The sequence below is a fragment of the Aquarana catesbeiana genome, linkage group LG13 (genome assembly GCF_042186555.1).
Source record: "Aquarana catesbeiana isolate 2022-GZ linkage group LG13, ASM4218655v1, whole genome shotgun sequence".
Lineage (NCBI taxonomy): Eukaryota > Metazoa > Chordata > Amphibia > Anura > Ranidae > Aquarana > Aquarana catesbeiana.
Window position 1 is genome coordinate 171,665,710 of NC_133336.1, and position 21,149 is coordinate 171,686,858.

Here is a 21,149-nt window from a genome sequence, read left to right on the forward strand (position 1 = left end):
AACCTCGGCTTCAGAATGAGATGTTTGCGAGGCAGATGTTGTCAATGCTGTTGACCATATAATGTAATATATTTAGTGCAATGTGTGGGCCCATGGCTAAAATATAGAACAGCGGTGAAGCAATCCTATACTTTGCTCATTTCGGGTCTAGTAATAGATTCATTAGATAGCCTGTTCCTCTGCTGCTAATACATACACTTTCTTTGCTCAAGCACCGTAGCTGTATGAAATAATCAGCCCTGATGGCTATGGGAGGGCTTGCAACTCACTCCCTTTCTTTCCACAAATCAGCATTGAGTCCTCAGACCCAGGCTAGTCACATCGGAGAGGGACCTTGACTCTTAATTTCTGACTCATAGCACAGCTGTAACTTTTACGTGGATTTTGGAGGGGGGTGGAAAAACAAAGCAGTGTAGGGGGAAGGCTATCCACTGAATCTATTGGCCTGCCTATAATAGGAATGTACAGGTATGCTCTAAATCTGCACCCAATCCATATTACCCCACCCTCAGGAGCATAAAACCACATGTCTCTGATGCTGCTGTATACACTGCCTGGAATGGTTAGGACCAACGCACTGTTACTCTCTTCGGACTTTCCCAGTGTCCCAATAGAATCCAGCACATCCATCAAGGGTGTGCAGGGACTTATTATGGGGAATCGATATGGGCTCTTTAGTCCCTATGTCTAAAGTGAGCCCTGGAGAAAAGGAAATTTGCACCTGTTCTGGACAAGTGTGTACTGTAAAGAATACATTGGAAACATCTGAGATATTCAACTGTATGCATTTGTATACTGCAGAGTTTGGAGAGGCAATCCTGACTGCATACTTAGGTTAACTTCAAACTGTACATAAAAGCAAAACCTTTTTTCTAAGTTTTGGATAGAACATGCAAGGGGTTAAGCCTTTTGTCAAGTTCATATTTCTGCTTTTGTTCTTGTTGGGAAGATTGTTCTGTCTATTGCTACTGAGAAAGGGAGAGAAAATCCAAAGTCTGGGGTTGTCACCAGGAAGGGAGATGAAGGTGAAACTTTCAATAGGGACTCCTCGCCATTACTCATGCTGTATCATTAAGTTGTCATAGGTCACTTACCTTAACATCTAAATGGATATTTAAAAGGACATTGCTGGGTTTTAGATCCCGATGGATTATTGGAGGATCAAGACTGTGAAGGTAGTTCATTCCAAGGACCACATGATTAAGAATCTGAGCCCTCAAAGCCCATGGGACATCTGGGATATCGTCAAAGAGAGTGCGTAAACTATAGGGCATATACTCCATGACCAGTCCGTGCTCTACAAGACTTCCTTCCTCTTTCTTATATACTCCAAGGAGACAGAGGACATAGGGGTTGCTCGCTTTCTGCATCACATCTCGTTCCTTCATTAGAGCCTTCATCAGCTTTTCCAGGTTGGAACTGAAATTAAGAATTCCAAAGCTATTGTGAGCCTGTTACTGGTGCAGTATTACTTTCTAAATAAAATAAGGAAGTCTGCCTGGATTGTTGGAGGCAAAAGAAGCAGTACTAGCTTCAAAGCCAAGGCCACCTCTGCAACATCTTTAATATGAACTTGTCATCAAAGGAACCATCACGTCTTCTGGACATTTGACAGTGGCATTTCCTAAAACAGGATAGGTGCCTTAGCTGTGCTGTTAGAAGCCTTCCTTTATCTAACATCTAATATTTCTGTATTAACCACTTATGGACCGCCGCACACCAATATATGTCGTAAATTTGAAGAGGAATATCGTTGTTATGGCAGCAGCTAGCTGCCATAACCCCGGTATCTTCTTCTTCGGCCGGCGGTCTGCTTTCAGATAAAAGTGGTCTCTGCAGCAGATTCGCCACAAGATCACTTTTATCGGCGGCAGGAGAGGGTCCCCCCTCCCGCCGCGCTCCAGTGCCCTCCGCCGCTTACCAGAGCCGTCGGCAGTGGCAGTGGCGGTGGCGATCGGATCTTCTCCCTTGCTGGGTATGGAGACGAGTGAGAAGAAGATGGCCACCACCCATCTCCATACCATTGCAGGGTGGAAGCCACGTCAAAACGTCACTTCCGCCCATAGCTCTTAAAGGGCCTTTTTTTTTTAAATAACTATTTTTTTTATTTATTTTTTTTTTAATTGCATTTTAGTGGAAATATGAGATCTGAGGTCTTTTGACCCCAGATCTCACATTTAAGAGGTCCTGTCATGCTTTTTTCTATTACAAGGGATGTTTACATCCCTTGTAATATTTAAAAAAAAATTGTCACTTTTTTTCCTAACAGTGTAATAAATAAAAGGTAAAATAAATAAGAAAAAAACATTTTTTAAACGCGCCCCATCCCGCCGAGCTAACATGCAGAAGCGAATGCATACGTGAGTAGCACCCGCATATGAAAATGGTGTTCAAACCACACATGTGAGGTATCGCCGCGATCGGTAGAGCGAGAGCAATAATTCTAGCCCCCTCTGTAACTCAAAACATGCAACCTGTAGAATTTTTTAATCGTCGCCTATGGAGATTTTTAAGGGTAAAAGTTTGTCGCCATTCCACGAGCGGGCGCATTTTTGAAGCATGACATGTTGGATATTAATTTACTCGGCATAACATTATCTTTCACAATATAAAAAAAAGTGGGCTAACTTTACTGTTGTCTTATTTTTTAATTTAAAAAAGTGTATTTTTTCCCAAAAAAGTGTGCTTGTAAGACTGCTGCGCAAATACTGTTTGACAGAAAGTATTGCAATGACCGCCATTTTATTCTCTAGGGTGTTAGAAAAAAATGTATAATGTTTGGGGGTTCTAAGTAATTTTCTAGCCAAAAAAAAATGTTTTTAAATTGTAAACAACAAATCTCAAAAAGAGGCTCGGTCCTTAATGGTTAACAATACTAACCAGTATAAATGTGATGGATCTTAAAATTATAATTGAGTGATATATATTTATCTCTTCTATATTTGGAAAAGTAACAACAAATACTTTTTACAGTCTGTGTGAATAGCTGGATAAAAGGTTTTATTAGCCTAAGCATTTCTTTGGAGAGCTTACATATGTTACCAATTAAGAAGCTTGGGCTAGTTCTCTTTCCTTTCTCCCCATCGCAGATGGAATAAGATTTAACATTTCTTAAGATGCAGAGGTTTCAGTATGTTTGATTTAATTCATCATACTTAATATTTATTGATTATGATATTAATAAGAACAAGGGCTTTTCAATGAATATACATATAGTGAGTTATGTAACATTATTTGATTTAGATGATAGATAAAGTTCTATTGTATAGGGTAGGGTTGTCCCGATACTGATAATAGTATCGGTATACCGAGCATTTGCCTGAGTACTTGTACTCGGGCAAATGCTCTGATGCCTGATCCGCTACCTAGGTAGTCACTGGTGTTTAACCGCTTCAGCCCCGGAAGATTTTACCCACTTACTGACCAGAGCACTTTTTGCGATTCGGCACTGCGTCGCTTTAACTGACAATTGCGCGATCCTGCGACGTGGCTTTCAAACAAAATTGATGTCCTTTTTTCCCTACAAATAGAGCTTTCTTTTGGTGGTATTTGATCACCTCTGCAATTTTTATTTTTTGCGCTATAATTAAAATAAGAGCGACAATTTTGAAAAAAACGCATTCTTTTTTACATTTTGCTATAATAAATATCCCCCCAAAAATATATAAAAAAACATTTTTTTTCCTCAGTTTAGGCTAATCGCAATAAGCGTTTATTGATTGGTTTGCGCAAAAGTTATAGCGTTTACAAAATAGGGGATAGTTTTATGGTATTTTTATTAATAATGTTTTTTTATTAGTAATGGCGGCGATCAGCGATTTTTATTGTGACTGCGACATTATGGCGGACATGTCGGACATTTTTGACACATTTTTGGGACCATTGTCATTTATACAGCAATCAGTGCTATAAAAATGCATTGATTCCTGTGTAAATGACACTGGCAGTGAAGGGGTTAACCACTAGGGGGCAGGGAGGGGTTAAGTCAGTACTGGGGAGTGATTTCTAACTGTAGGGGGGGATGGGCTAGCTGTGACATGTCACTGATCTCTGCTCCCGATGAAAATTCAGTGACACTGTCACTAGGCAGAACGGGGAGATGCTGTTTACATCAGCATCTCCCCGTTTGTCCTCTCTGTGAAGCGATCGAGGGTATCCCCACGGCGATCAAGTCCGCAGGACCTGTGACCCGACTCACGGAGCTCCCGGCCAGTGCGCACGCAATGGCACGGCAGGAAATTTAAACGGATGTACCTGTACGCCCATTTTCCCACCCGTGCCATTCTGCCGACGTACATCGGCGTGCGCCGGTTGGGAAGGGATTAATGTTTAAAATTTAAATTAGATTCACAAAGAAAAATTTTGCAATTAGAAAATGAGAAAACTTCTGAGCAACCTATTCTTCCTTGTCCAAACAATAGTTTGATTGAAATGCCTTATGCCTCAGAAGTCAAACAGATCAGTACACTGACTGGTAATGACAGTTCAATCAATATGACAAACAATGCTGTTACAGACAGTGATGGTTTACTTCCATTGCCAAAATCAGGATTAAATGAAGTTTTGACTCCTCCAACATTAAATTATGTTGCTCCGATTTTATTGGATGAAAGTGTAAGACCATATGTACAAGGTCTATTGAAATTGTAAATAAACTAAATGGTTAATATATTTAGGAGCTGAACTCATTTTAACTAAACAAATTACCTGCAAATGATAATTCTCCAAAATGCGACTTAACTGGTTTTAGTAGAAAAGAAAATACAGTTGTAACTAAAGTTTCTAATGTGACTTTTGAAGTTCCAGGACTTCTGAAAACTAACATTGACATCTGGTGTTGTCAAGGTGCAGAGAATATTCTTGGCATAGATGTGATTAGTAAACTAAATTGGATGAAGTAATTCTACTATATGGAAAGATTCATCTAGGCCCAAATCTGTGTTAATTGATCCTTCCATGTACAGTAATGTTGGAAGTATATGTACAGCAATAGCTGACATGTCTTCAGATTATAATTGGTCACATACAGCAACCAATCTCGAATTGAAACAATTGGTTCGATCACATAAAAATCTGGAGGCAGACCAAAAATGAAATAGGCTTGCTTGAAGATATTGAAGTAGACATTGAAGGTAGAGCCCCTAAACCCCAAATTCAAAAAAGTTGCCACAAGAATCAATAGGTCCAGTTTCTGCCATTATACAAGAGTTTACAACAAGGAATGTTAACTATTTGCCAACCAGCCACCGCAGTTGTACTGCGGCAGGTTGACACGGCTTCGGGAATCGCCATCATTGTACGTCGGCTCTTTAAATTGCTATAGCAGGCGCGCATCCCCAGGGCCGATGCGTGTGGCTGGCGGGTGCGATGACCGCCGGCCACCCACAATCGCTCCACAGAGAGCCAGAATGGGGAACTGTCAGTGTCAACTGTCACACTTCTGGGTTGATTTGAAACCTTTCTTTGTTTGTGAAATTTAGGTTTTGAGTCATGACTAAAAAGGAGAAATTGCATCCTGTTATATTTAAAATGCACAGACTATAGGCCATTTTAAGAGAAATAGAGCAATGAAAGGTAATTAGAAATGTTATTATCAAAATATGTCTGCCATGTCATGATAAAAATACTAGGATTGTGATATGTAAAATGAATAAGTAAATTAAGGTATATCTTAACCAATGCAAAAGTATCAATGCCAAAATAATGATACTGTATTTTTGTTACAGAAAATGACTTACAAGTCTCCAATGGAAGAGAAATGTAATATTTCTAGACCTTCCAGGTGAAAATAAACCCCTTGAAGCTTAAGAACATACAGGAGTGCAGGAAGAAGAAATAGAAGACAAAAAAATCTCAAGACCTCTCATAAGAGAGGAACTTATAAAAACAATTGCCTTTTGACTACTGATGTAATAACTTATCCTTCATATACAGTATATTGCAGTTTTTATATATACAGTTTCTCACAAAAGTGAGGACAGCCCTCACATTTTTGTAAATATTTTATTATATCTCTTTATGTGACAACACTGAAGAAATGACGCATTGCTATAATGTAAAGTAGTGAGTGTATAGCTTGTATTACAGTGTAATTTTGCTGTCCCCTCAAAATAATTCAACACACAGCCATTAATGTCTAAACTGCTGGCAACAAAAGGGGTAACACCCCTAAGTGAAAATGTCCAAATTGGGTCCAAAATTTCAATATTTTGTGTGGCCACCATTATTTTCCAGCACTGCCTTAACCCTCTTGGGCATGGAATTCACCAGAGCTTCACAGGTTGCCACTGGAGTCCTCCTCTACTCCTCCATGCCGACATCATGGAGCTGGTGGATGTTAGAGACTTTGCGCTCCTCCACCTTCCATTTGAGGATGCCCCACAGATGCTCAATAGGGTTTAGGTCTGTAGACATGCTTGGCCAGTCCATCACCTTTCACCTGCAGCCCAGTCTCCGAAGGTAGGGGATCATGCTCTGCTTCAGTATGTCACAGTACATGTTGGCATTCATAGTTCCCTCAATGTAGCTCCCCAGTGCCGGCAGCACTCATGCAGCCCCAGACCAAGACACTCCCACCACCATGCTTGACTGTAGGCAAGACATACTTGTCTTTGTACTCCTCACCTGGTTGCCGCCACACACGCTTGACACCATCTGAACCAAATAAGTTTATCTTGGTCTCATCAGACCACAAGACATGGTTCCAGTAATCCAAGTCCTTAGTCTGCTTGTCTTCAGCAAACCGTTTGTGGGCTTTCTCGTGCACCATCTTTAGAAGAGGCTTCCTTCTGGGACATGCAGACCAATTTGATGCAGTGTGCAGCGTATGGTCTGAGCACTGACAGGCTGACCCCCTACCCCTTCAACCTCTGCAGCAATGCTGGCAGCACTCATACGTCTATTTCCCAAAGACAACCTCTGGATATGACGCTGAGCACATGCACTCAACTTCTTTGGTGGACCAGTGGTTTAACCAGAACCTGTCCTGTTAAACTACTGTATGGTCTTGGCCACCATGCTGCAGCTCAGTTTCAGGGCCTTGGCAATCTTCTTATAGCCTAGGCAATCTTTATGTAGAGCAACAATTCTTTTTTTCAGATCCTCAGAGAGTTCTTTGCCATGAGGTGCCACGTTGAACTTCCAGTGACCAGTATGAGAGAGTGAGAGCAATAACACCAAATTTAATACACCTGCTCCCCATTCACACCTGAGACCTTGTAACATTAACGAGTCACATGACACTGGGGAGGGAAAATGGCTAATTTGGCCCAATTTGGACATTTTCACTTAGGGGTGTACTCACCTTTTGTTGCCAGCGGTTTACACAATGTGTGTTGTGTGTTACGTACCCGACATCATGGGGAAAGCCATAGGGAAGTCCCCGTGAAGTCCCTGTGCGTCGGGGGGGGGGGGGCAGGGTCACCGGGTGGCCCCGTCCTCAGTTATATAAGAACTGTCAGAAGAACAGAAGGGTCACACAGCGGGAACCTCCCATGGATGCGGATCGTCCGAAGAACGTAGCGGGGAAGAAGAAGCTGGAGGAAGATGCGGACGAGAAGACCGAAGGAAGAAGCAGAGGATCAGGGGAAGAAGCAAAGGAAGAATCAGGGGAACAACAAGATGGAGGAAGAAAACCGAATAAAGACCAGAAGAAGATGGAAGAAGAAGCGGGGAAAGAAGAAGACATTAATAAAGGAATTGTCAAAAACTGTCTCGTCTTTAACATTTTTGACACTTTTTTTGTGAAATGGTAGGGGGGTACATTTGTACCCCATTACCATTTCACACAGGGGGGAGACTGGGATCTGGGGGTCCCCTTGTTAAATGGGGCTTCCAGATTCCGATAAGCCCCCCACCCGCATACCCCCACAACCACCGGGCAAGGGTTCTGGGGATGAGGCCCTTGTCATCCTCCCCATGTTGAGGGCATGTGGCCTGGCACAGTTCAGGAGGGGGGGCACTCTCATCGTCCCCCTTCTTTTCCTGCGGCCTGCCAGGTTGCGTGCTTGGATAAGGGTCTGGTATGGATTTTTAGGGGGTAATTTTTTTTTTTTAATTTTGGCGCGGGGTTCCCCTTAATATCCACACCAGACCTGAAGGGCCTGGTATGGAATTTGGGGGGACCCCCACGCATTTTTTTTTTAAATTTTGGTTCGGAGTTCCCCTTAATATTCATACCAGACCCAAAGGGCCTGGTAATGCACTGTGGGGGAATCCCAGGCCGTTTTTTTCAATGACTTTTATGTGTATTGCAGAGACCCGACAATTCATTATAGCAGCCGGCGCTACCGCTAGTACTTTTTAATGACTTTTTTTTCCTTTAGAATGTCATTTTGCTCTCAGACTGTTGTAAACATGGGAAACATGCACCAATTTACAGGCATACTATAGACACCCCCAGGTACAAAATGTAAAGGAATATTTCACTTTTATTGTTTCACTTAAAGCATTATTAAAATCACTGCTCCCGATAAAACGTCCTTTTTTTAAAACTTTTTTTTTGCATTGATACATGTCCCCTGGGGCAGGACCCGGGTCCCCAAACACTTTTTATGACAATAACTTGCATATTAACCTTTAAAATTTGCACTTTTGATTTCTCCCATAGACTTTTAAAAGGTTTTACGCGGCTTTCGAATTTGCTGAGAACACCCCAAATTGTTCGCTATTCGGCGAACGGGCAAACAGCCAAGGTTTGAGTCGAACTCATGTTCGACCTGAACAGACAGCCCATCCCTACTAATTAGGTGGCTTGGGCTAGTTCTCTTCCCCCCCATCGCAAATGGGATACGTTTTCACATTTCCTAAGATGCAGAGGTTTCAGTATGTTTGATTTAAAAATATAAATTCTTTATACTGTAATATTTATTGATTAGGATATTAATAAGAACAATGGCTTTTCAAAACATACATATATTGATTTATGTAACATCATTTGATTTGGATGATAGATAGTTATATTGTATATTGTACAAGGTATATGGTTGTACACATGTCTCTTGTCCATCCCCTGGGTTCTTATGGAATGCCAACATAGCTGTGAATAGAGGTGGTATTGTATTTCACTAACTCCTCAGTGAAGGGAAGGGAGTTAGGCTGAAATACATTTGTCACTAGAGTTTGTGGTACTATAAGAAGAAACCAGCCTTTTTAGGAGATGGTGGGGGCTGAATTAAGGAGTAAAGAGTTGAACAAAAAGTCTTTTTGAGTCAGACTGATAGACATGAGCGAAGCTGCATTTAGCTTCTCTCTCTCTCACACACACACCTGATTATATACACAATTTTCATCTCAAGAATATAACCACCATATTGATATTATTTTTACATTCACATTCAGGATTTTAATATTATGCTTGTAAATTTTTGCTATTTTATTATTTAATCCATGGTTTGAGTTTTTACACAAGAACTGAACAGACTCTCTATTTTGGGACTTTTCTCACCAATATAAGTTACAGAATATCGAGAGAATAATTACATATTCTACATGTGCCATGTAACAGCGGTGCAGACACAGGTTCTGTTCAAAGTTTATTAAAAGGGAATAAAGGAGGAGAGGAGGAAAGTAGTGTTGAAGGTTTTGGTAAAAAAAAAAAAAAAAGAAAGTATAGCATTGTTAGTATTGTATTGTATAGTATATATTAAGGAGAAACCCCAGCCTTACCATCCATTCAGTGTTCACCACCCCTCTCTGCTAATCCCTCCACTGGCTTCTATCACTCAGCCAATAAAGTAAAGTCTTGTACTCACTCCTCCCAAGACCTCCTGCTCTCTAGTGCCCTCTCCTCCCATGCTAATCCCTAGCATCCTCGTCACCTCCTCCCATGCTCATCTCTAGGGCCCTTGTCACCTCCTCCCGTGCTCATCTCTAGCACCCTCATCACCTCCTCCTATTCTCATCTCTAGCATCCTTGTCATCTCCTCCCATGCTCATCTCTAGCACCCTCCTCACCTCCTTGCATCCTCATCTCCAGGACTTCTCTAGAGCCCCTCCCATCCTCTGGAATTCCCTACCCCAATCTTTCCTGTCTCTAGCTACCAACCAAATTTTAAAGTGATTGTAAAGTCTTGTTTTTTTCCTATAAAAATAACAAACATGTTATACTAACCTGCTCTATTAGCACAGAGCAGCCAGGATCCTCCTCTTCTCGGGACCCTCTTCTGTGATTCTGGCCCCTCCCTTTTGTTCAGTGCCCCCACAGCAAGCAGCTTGCTATGGGGGTACCCAAGCTAAGTCACAGCTACCTGTGTCCATTCAGACACAGAGCCCCGACCCAGCCCCACCCCCTCATTGGCTAGCTGACTTTGACAGCAGTGGGAGCCAATGGCACCACTGCTGTGTCTCAGCTAATCAGGAAGGAGAATTTTGGATGGCTAAGACACTCGTGGATAGAGAGGCACCTCAGTTAAGTGTTAGGAGTGCTGAGGGGGGCTGCTGGACACAGAAGGCTTTTTATCTTAATGCACAGAATGCATTAGGATAAAAAAAACTTCTGCCTTTATATATATATATATATATATATATATATATATATACACATACACACACACACACACACATATACATACACATATATACACACACACACACACACACACATATATATATATATATACACATACAGTGGGGCAAAAAAGTAGTCAGCCACCAATTGCGCAAGTTCTCCCACTTAAAAAGATGAGAGAGGCCTGTAATTGTCATACTGTACTGTGTACCCTGCACAGTCTGACCTACAGTATAGCAACCTGTAGCCAGGTGCTTGTGTAGGCTCATTGAAGTATTTCCAGCTACTTTACTGTGTACCCTGCACAGTCTCACCTACAGTATAGCAACCTGCAGCCAGTTGCTTGTGTAGGCTCATTGACGTATTTCCAGCTACTGTACTGTGTACCCTGCACAGTCTGACCTACAGTATAGCAACCTGCAGCCAGTTGCTTGTGTAGGCTCATTGACGTATTTCCAGCTACTTTACTGTGTACCCTGCACAGTCTGACCTACAGTATAGCAACCTGCAGCCAGTTGCTTCTGTAGGCTCATTGAAGTATTTCCAGCTACTGTACTGTGTACTCTGCACAGTCTGACCTACAGTATAGCAACCTGTAGCCAGGTGCTTGTGTAGGCTCATTGAAGTATTTCCAGTTACTGTACTGTGTACCCTGCACAGTCTGACCTACAGTTTAGCAACCTGCAGCCAGTTGCTTGTGTAGGCTCATTGGCGTATTTCCAGTTACTGTACTGTATACCCTGCACAGTTGCACCTACATTATAGCTACCTGAAGACAAGTGCAGGGGTTATCATACTAATAATACTACAGGCAGGCAGTTGATTCTGCTAGCTGCAGTATAATCGGTATATGGGTATATATATACATATACATATACATATATATATATATATATATATATATATATATATCCCAGTTTTGTGCAGCTCACTGCAGGCCAATATTATGTCTGGAAGGCCAACAAGGAGAGGCAGACAGTCACAAGCCAATAAAAGAGGGCAAGCAGGCTCTGTGTCTAGAGGTAACAGTGCTGGTCGTAGACACGGTGCATCCTCATCAGCACGTGGCTGTGGGACATGCTTGTCCTTTTTTTCGGCAGCTGGCCGTGTTGAGCCGCAACATGGGGAAGATTTGGTCGAGTGGATGACCAAGCCCTCATCCTCCTCATCCTCTGTCACCCAGGCTCAGGGTACTTTGTCTGGCAAAGCAGCTGCCAACGCGGCCTCTTCCCTCGGCTCAATGGCATCAGTGACTCCTTCCCTAGCCCCACCATGTCCTCCTGAGGAGTCCCTCGAACTGTTTGACCACAGTGTTGGGTACATGGTCCAGGAGGATGCCGAGCGTTTAGAAGGCTCTGATGATGATACTGAGCTAGATGAAGGCAGTAACAGGAGCACGGACAGAGGGGGTGCCCAAGAAGGACAGCAATCTGGCAGTCATGTTCCCCCTGCTGCAGCATACTGCCAGGTTTTCTCCAGTGATGAGGAGGGAGGGGATGATGAGGTCACTGACTCAACGTGGGTTCCTGGTAGGAGAGAGGAGGAGGAGGAGGCACATCACCAACGAGGCAGGATGCCCTCCAGGGGCCAGCCTAAGGGCAGCACACTGACTGCATCACACCTCAGAGCTCCGCATGTGTAGGGCGCTGCTGTCTCTGCGCGTTATTCCAAAAGTTCTTTGGTGTGGGCCTGTTTTGACACGAGTGCATCAGATGGCACTGCTGATATTTGCAACATATGTCTCAAGCATATCTCGTGTGGCCAAAACATCTCCCGCTTGGGCACCTCATGCTTGACCAGACATATGTTGACCTGCCATGCAGTTCATTGGCAAGCGTGCCTAAAAGACCCAAACCAAAGAACAAAGAGGACCTCTCCTTGCTCCTCATCAGCTGAGATCTCCAACCCCACTATACCTTCTGTCCTCTCTGAGACCTGCACTGAGAGGAATGAAGGTGTAGAATTAGGTGTGTCACAGCCAAGTACTTGCGGGCAATCTGCTATCGGTACACAGACGTGATCAATATGTGCAAAATAATTCTGCGCTGCTCGCAAGAAAAACAAAAAGCAGCTAACACAACCAACAAAGTATATATAGGGAGAAACAACAAAGAAAGTGTAGCGCTAAACAGTATCATGAATGACAATGAATTGATAGGTATGCGGTGAAGGGGATCACCTATGCAAGAAACTATTCATAAGTAGGTAGTCCTGATATGGATGTAGTGACTAAAAGATAGTGGATTTGTCCTTATGTAGACATATTATAGACAGGTAATTCCAATGTCCCAAAATTGCAGATCGGCTCACTACCACCAAGAGAAGGAAAGGCTTACCAGATGAGATGGACCCGACAGGGCATACGCCGAATTGGGTTAGATAAGGCTTAGGTGGTAAGTGGCTGTAGATGCCTGTGATCCCACCGATTGTTGGATTCATCCAAGTAGCACCCAGGTCCTAAAAGGTGTGGGGAGTCCCAAGGATGTAGATGGTCCTGTGGATCCTAGGAGGGATGGGGTATTCCGTGGGTGGATCACTCAAGACAGCATTCCATGGATTAGATGATGATGTTTTTATGGAGAAAAGAAAGGAAGGGCCACATAGTGTAAATCCGAATACGAGAATTGTTGTTTCTATCGGTACACAGACGTCAGATTGTACCAGGCAAATTTCCCTGCCCCAGCTGCTGCACAGCAGAAAGAAGTTCGCTCCCAGCCATCCACATGCCCAGCGGTTAAATGCTAACTTGGCAAAATTGCTAGCACTTCAACTGCTACCTTTTCAGTTGGTAGACTCTGCCCCCTTCCGTGAGTTTGTGGAATGTGCAGTTCCTTAGTGGCAGGTTCCCAAATGCCACTTTTTCTCACGGAAGGCGATTCCGGTTCTCTACCGGCATGTGAAAGGCAATGTCTTGGCCTCGCTGGACAGGGCAGTCAGCGGTAAGGTGCATATTACCACTGACTCATGGTCCAGCAGGCATGGACAGGGACGTTACCTAATTTTCACGGCGCATTGGGTGACTCTGCTGGCAGCTGGGAAGGATGCAGGACAAGGTGCAGTAGTGTTGGAGGTTGTTCCACCACCATGCCTCCAAAATGCCACTACTAGTGATTCTGACACACCTCTCTCCTCCACCCCCTCCTCTTCTTCTTCCCCCATGGCCTCTTCCTGTGCCTTGGAACCAGCGGTGCTCCGTAGGCATTCAAGGGGCTACGCAAGTACGCAGGCCAAAAGATGCCATGCGGTGCTTGAGCTGGTGTGCTTGGGGGACAGGAGCCACACTGGGGCAGAGGTTCTGTCAGCTCTGCAGGGGCAGGTTCAGAGGTGGTTGACACCACGCCAACTTAAAGCAGGAATGGTGGTTTACGACAATGGCACCAACATCCTCTCCGCCCTCCGACAGGGACAACTGACCCATGTACCCTGTTTGGATCACGTCCTTAACTTGATGGTGCAGCGGTTCTTGAGCAGGTACCCGGGCTTACAGGATGTCCTGAGGCAGGCCAGGAAAGTCTGTGTGCATTTCCGCCGGTCATATAATGCCAGTGAAAAAATGTTTCTAAAGAGAAAATTTGCGCTAGGTGTACAAACAATAAGTAAACAAATATAACCTGTGAAAGAATATCATGCACTATACCTTGATAAGGGCACTACAAAATAGATATAACCAAAAGTGCAGCGCTGGATATATATACAAAAACCCAAAATTGGTATTACTATTGGAGGACCAACAACTTTCATATGTGATCCATAAATAGTGAAAAAAAATTTATATAATAAACAATAACATAAATGAGTGCTTCACTGTAGTGATATATGTGCGTGATTAATATCGGTTTTATATCCACATGTTTTGAAAGAGTCCAAAAGTACAAAAAATAAAAATAAAAAAAGTGTCCAAAGGAGCGATTAAATGTGACTTTCTATATATATAAATCCGTGACTGTCACCGTGTTGAACTCCCGTCACCTGGTATAGATTGAAGGCTTACCAGACAGCCTCTGATCAGAGGCATAGAACTAACAGCTTGGGGTTTCCACTCCACAGCGGCTGGAACTTTATCTGGGATGATGGATGTAGATCAGCAAGCGATCACCACAGGCCTCCAGACAGCGGTACAGTCAGGGAAAAGAACTCTCACCGATATGAAGATATTCAAGAGAAAAGAAAGAACTCCAAATAGTGTAGAGCGTTTTGACTCTTGTTTATTAAAAAGCGCCACACTGGCATCCACAAAACACTTTTCCTTGCAAGGAACCAATACAGCTTAAAACGAAACTCCGCGCATGCGCCGTCGGTATGAGCGTGTCAACCCTACGGCCGTTTCGTCAGAAATGACATCATCAGGGGCACGCCCACACGTCTGCGCATGCGCCTTATATGTCCGAGCGGCAAAACGTAGAAGTTCAGCCATTGGTTACGCTAGGAGGATGTTAAAGCTGCAAAAAATTACAATTACATCGGAATGGTGATTACACACGCCCCTGCTTTTTAACCATTACAATTAGAACTCCATAGAGTCATCATGGTGCCATCTTGTGGACAAACATGATATTGCTTCAGAGCAATGGATTTTAATACATTACCCTTAGTAACATAAAAACTTTATTAAAAAAACTTTAAAAGCGGTGGGAAGAAAATCAATGACTAAAAAATAATTCGAATCACCCTTCAACAACTAAATCATATAAAAACATTATATCAGTAAAGAAAACAGAGTTTAAATATATATTCTAATCCAAATTTTATGTATAAGGTTCAGAAACCATAATCTGAATACTATATCCCAATTCAGACCTTTATCATGGAATAGTGAAAACCCATTATGAAAAAGGGGAGGAGGACATTGTCTTTAGAAGAAGAATAAAGACAAAAAGGAAAAAAGACAAAGGAGAAAGAAAGACAGGAGAGAGGTCCCAGTTGATGTCCCACTCAACATTTAGGCCCATGGGTACATGACAGCCCAGACGGTATATCCAGTTAGTTTCACTCCTGCATATACAACGTCTACTGTTGCTCCCTCGCCAATGTGGTATATATTTTTCCAAGGCAAAAAACGTCGTGCCTGTGGGGTCCCTGTCATGCTTAAGGTCATAATGTTTGGAAACATTATGTTTGTCAAAACCCCTTCATATATTGGCGATATGTTCCCCCAATCTGACCTGTAACTTGCTGGTAGTGCGCCCTACTTATTCTAACCCGCAAGGGTACCTCAGAAGATATACTACACATCTTGTGGTGCAGGTGATGAAAGATCTAATCGGATATGTGATACCTGTCCCTGTTGATGTGAACTCAGTTAATTTCCTTCCTTTAAACTCATTAATTTTGCAAACCTGACATTTTTTACAAGGAAAAAAACCTTTTAGATCACCAAAGAAGGTGGGTCTTGTAGGTGGATCCGGAACGTTAGGTGCTATAAAGTGCCTAAGGTTTGAGGCTCCCCTGAACAGTACGCAGGGCTTATCTGCTAGCAAAGGCCCCAAAACCCTATCGTTTTTTATAATGGGCCAATGTCTCTCAATTATTCGTTTAATGGCCCAGTGCTGATTGGAGTAAGTGGTCAAAAAGGCCAAACCAAAATCCTCTCTATTCTCTACTTGTGGTGAATTATCAATCAAGAGGGACTGGCGATCTCTATTTCCCACTTCTGCTATTATTAAATCTAGAGCCTGATTTTCATAGCCCTTGGTCAAAAATCTGGATTTAAGAACCAAGGCTTCTTTTTTATAATCCTCTAGATTAGTGCAGTTGCGCCTGAGTCGCAAAAATTGTCCCTTTGGGACTGCTGACAGCCAGGAACGGTGATGGCAAGAATCTAGTGGGATGTACCGTTCCTGTCTGTTGTTTTGAAGTACGTAGATGTAATGAGCCTCCCATTTTCTATGGTTATTTTCAAATCCAGAAAGTGAATCTGCAAAGCATTCACTTCATGTGTAAGGACAATGCCCCTATCGTTGTTATTCAAAAATGATAAGAAGGCCATGACCGATTTGATGTCACCGTCCCATATAAAAAGGACATTGTCAATGAACCTTTTCCATAGGATCAGCTCATCGCGCCTTTCATTCAAAACCACATCCTCCTCCCACTTGGCCATGAATAAATTGGCCATGCTTGGAGCAAATTTTGCTCCCATGGCTACTCCCTTTATTTGCAGATAATGAGTACCACTATACCAGAAGTAATTGTGCTTCATCGAAAAGTCCAGTAGCTCCAACACGAATTTACTCTGCGTGATGGAGATACTGGAGTCACGATAAAGAAAATGCTGCACCGCTTCAAGGCCTAAATGATGGGAAATGGCCGTATAGAGCGATGCTACATCTGCGGTTACCAACAGATATGATGATTTCCACTCTATCTCACCTAATAGGTTAATGACATGTTTAGTGTCTTTTAGGAAGGAGGGGGTCCCCATCACCAGCGGTTGTAAGTACTTGTCAATGTACCTACCGACTCGTGATGTAACTGAGTCAATCCCACTTATGATGGGTCTTCCAGGGGGGTTAACCAAGGTTTTATGATGCCAGTGCTCGGCTGGCAGACCTCCAAAGGGAATTTAACCTGCCCAAGAACCGCCTAATCTGTGACATGCCCACCAGGTGGAACTCAACGTTGGCCATGCTGCAGCGGCTGCACACGCAGCAGAGGGCCATCAATGAGTACCTGTGCGACTATGGCACCAGGACAGGGTCAGGAGAGCTTGTTTTTTTTCCCCACGCCAGTGGGCCATGATCAGGGATGCATGCACTGTCCTGTCACCATTTGAGGAGGCCACGAGGATGGTGAGCAGTGACAGTGCATGCATCAGTGACACTGTCCCCCTTGTCCACCTGTTGGAGCACACGCTGCGTGGAATAATGGACAGGGCACGTGAGGCAGAACAGAGGAGGACTTTGGAGGACTGAGGAGGAGGAGGACTGAGGAGGAGGAGGACTTTGGAGGACTGAGGAGGAGGAGGAGGAGGAGGAGGACTTTGGAGGACTGAGGAGGAGGAGGAGGAGAAGGACTTTGGAGGACTGAGGAGGAGGACTTTGGAGGACTGAGGAGGAGGAGGATGATGGGGGACTGAGGACTGAGGACGGAGGAGGACGGAGGAGCCTGGCACTCAGCATCAGCAGCAGTCTTTAAGGGATCATTTACAGTCCCAAGAAACACATGGACTTGTACGTGGCTGGGAGGAGGTGGCTGCGGATCATGTTGTCCTTAGTGACCCAGAGGACTCCGGACCGAATGCCTCAGCAAACCTACGCTGCATGGCCTCCCTGATCCTGCAAAGCCTGCGGAAGGATCCTCGTATTCGTGGTATCAAGAAGAGGGATCAATACTGGCTGGCAACCCTCCTTGATCCACATTACAAGGGTAAGGTTGCGGACCTTATCTTGCCGTCGCAGAGGGAGCAGAGGATGAAACATCTTTGGGAAGCCTTGCAGAAAAGACTGTGCAACGCGTTCCCAGAGACTGGGAGGTTACAAACTCCTGTTCCTGGACAATGTGTTGCTGAGGCTTCGGTCAGTCAAAGGAGCGGTGGAGAAGGTGGCCATCTAACTGATGCGTTCAGACAATTTTTTAGTCCGCAGCCCCAAGGTATGATCGGTTCCAGCAACCATCGCCAGTGTCTGTTTTACATGGTGCAGGAATACCTAGGGGCAAGATCTGACTTGGACACCTTTCCCACCGAAAATCCTCTGGGTTACTGGGTCTTGAGGATGGATCACTGGCCAGAGCTTGCACAGTATGCAATTGAGCTACTGGCCTGTCCTGCATCCAGCGTTCTTTCGGAAAGCACATTCAGTGCTTCTGGAGGCTTTGTAACCGATCACAGGGTGCGTCTGTCCACCGACTCGATCGATCGACTGACCTTCATAAAAATTAATTAGTCTTGGATCACCACCAGCTACCAAGCACCTGATGCTGATGTAACCGAATAATTTTTTTTGAAATGTCAGATCCCTTCAAAGACCGCCTATGCTGATGCTGAGTGACTATCCTGTTATGCTGAGTAATTATCCTCTTCCTCCTCAATGATCATGCTGATAGCTTGTAAGAACATTTTTGGTTCTGGGCGCTGCCACCAGTGCCTAAGGCCCAATTTTTCAGCTCCTGTTTAACAGGGGCGTGTAATTACAATTTTTGATGCAATTCTTTGCAGCAGGGCTAGTTCCTGCGCTCCAACTAGAGTATCTGTGAGGGGTTGCAGTGTTGTGGCACCAGCACCAGTGCCTAAGGCCCAATTTTTCATCCCCTGTTCAACAGGGACATGTAATTAGAATTCTTGATCTAATATTTCACAGCAGGGCCCGTTTCTGCGCCCACCAAGAGTAACTGTGAGGACTTACAGTGTTGTGGCACCAGCACCACCACCACCAAAGGCCCAATTTTTCTGCCCCTGTTCAACAGGGGCATGTAATTACAATTCTTGATATAATATTTCACAGCAGGGCCCGTTTCAGCACCCACCAAGAGTAACTGTGAGGACTTACAGTGTTGTGGCACCAGCACCACCACCACAATCACCAAAGGCCCATTTTTTCTGCCCCTGTTCAACAGGGGCATGTAATTACAATTCTTGATCTAATATTTCACAGCAGGGCCCTGTGAGGGCTTACAGTGTTGTGGCCACAACAACACCTAAGGCCCAAATTTCTGCTGAGTATATAGGGCAGGACCCTACTTTCAAACATCCAATTTACAAATGACTCCTACTTGCAAACGGAAGGAGACAACAGGAAGTGAGATGAAATCTACCTCTAGGAAGGGAAATTCTCTCCTGTAAGAGTTAATATGGGAAAAACTTTTCTCCTTTCCAAGCTTTATCACCAATCCTTGTTTCACTAAAAACCCCAAATTTTCCAAAAACATTTGTCATTGGGACAAAAAGTGAGGTGAAATCTTCTGAAGAGGAGCACAGACAGCAAAACAAATGTCACAGGGGTGATAACCCTTCCCTATGTTTTCCAAAAAGCTTAAAATAGATTTTTTGGCTGGAGCTAAACACGTTAAAAATGTACCAGTTCAAAATTACAAACATATTCTACTTAACAACAAACCTATAGTCCCTGTCTTGCTTGCACCGCCTGTATACTGCTGTTCAGAGTATATAGGGTCTGGGGGCCCCACACCTTTCCTTTTTTAATTTGGGCGCGGAGTTCCCCTTAATATCTATACAAGACCCAAAGGGCCTGCTAATGGACTGGGGGGTACCCATGCCATTTGTGTCACTGATTTTCATCCATATTGCCAGGACCCAACATTACATTAAAGCCGCAAGCAGTTTTAAATTACTTTTATTCCTTTAAAAATTTCATTTTGTGCAGGGACTGTTCTAAGCACGGGAAACACCGCCACTTTACAGGCATACTATAGACACCCCCCCAGGTACGATATTTAAAGGAATATTTCACTTTTTTTTTTTTTTTTTTTTTACTTTAAGCATCATTAACCACTTGACAACTGGGCACTTAAACCCCCTTCCTAACCAGACCAATTTTCAGCTTTCGGTGCTCTTACACTTTGAATGACAATTACTTAGTAATGCAACACTGTACCCATATGAAATTTGTGTCCTTTTTTCCTCACAAATAGAGCTTTCTTTTGGTGGTATTTAATCACCACTGGGTTTTTTATTTTTTGCTCTATAAATCAAAAAAGACTGATAATTCGATCAAAAAAAAAAAAAAAATTCTTTGTTTCTGTTAAAATTTATTGCAGAGTATTGGCGAGTATTGGCAGAGTATTGGCGAGTAGTATTGGCAGAGTATTGGCAGAGTATTGCAGTGTTGCAGGGTATTGCACAGTGTTGCAGAGTATTGGCAGAGTATTGCACAGTGTTGCAGAGTATTGCAGTTTTGCAGAGTATTGCAGTTTTGCAGGGTATTGCAGTTTTGCAGGGTATTGCAGTTTTGCAGAGTATTGAAGTGTTGCAGAGTATTGAAGTGTTGCAGAGTATTGCAGTTTTGCAGATTATTTACATTGAGCAGCGCTGTGGGCACTAAACATCCAGCCCACAGAGCTGCAGCCATCTCTCCCCCTCTCCCCTCGGTACACAGAGGGGAGAGAGGAACCGGCGTCATGACGTGACACCGGTTTGTTTACATGTGATCGCTCCGTCATAAACGGCCGCGATCAGCGGCTATTTACCGTGATCCATGATGTCACGGATGTTCCCGGGTGCGCGCCCCAGGGGGCGCACGGGAGCAACATTCTCGAATGACGTCCCACGGACATCCACCCAGAACTAGACGACCGCGCTGCATCCGTCTTTCGGCTATGGCCCGGTCAGCAAGTGGTTAAAATCACTGCTCCCGAAAAAACGGCCGTTTTTAAAACTTTTTTTTGCATTCATACATGTCCCCTGGGGCAGGACCCGGGTCCCCAAACCCTTTTTAGGTCAATACCATGCAAATTAGCCTTTAAAATTAGCACTTTTGATTTCGAACGTTCGAGTCCCATAGACGTCAATGGGGTTCTAACGTTCGTGCGAATTTTCGGTCCGTTTGCAGGTTCTGGTGCGAACCGAACCGGGGGGGGGGGCGGGGGGGGTGTTTGGCTCATCCCTACCCACAAGCACAAACTGAACAGCAGAAAAACAATCTGAAAACCACGAGTCTGAGTCATCTAGGCTGTCTAAAGGCGTTAG

General features: G+C 43.9%; 1 protein-coding gene across 1 annotated transcript in view; it reads right to left on the reverse strand.

Moving 5' to 3' along the window:
- The window catches only part of LOC141117132 (receptor-interacting serine/threonine-protein kinase 3-like), a 193,792-nt gene that overhangs the window by 140,703 nt on the left and 31,940 nt on the right, over positions 1 to 21,149 (reverse strand). The window contains exon 2 of the mRNA XM_073609770.1: positions 1,095 to 1,419. Coding sequence (XP_073465871.1) covers positions 1,095 to 1,419 — 325 coding nt within the window. The remainder of the gene's footprint in view (positions 1 to 1,094; positions 1,420 to 21,149) is intronic.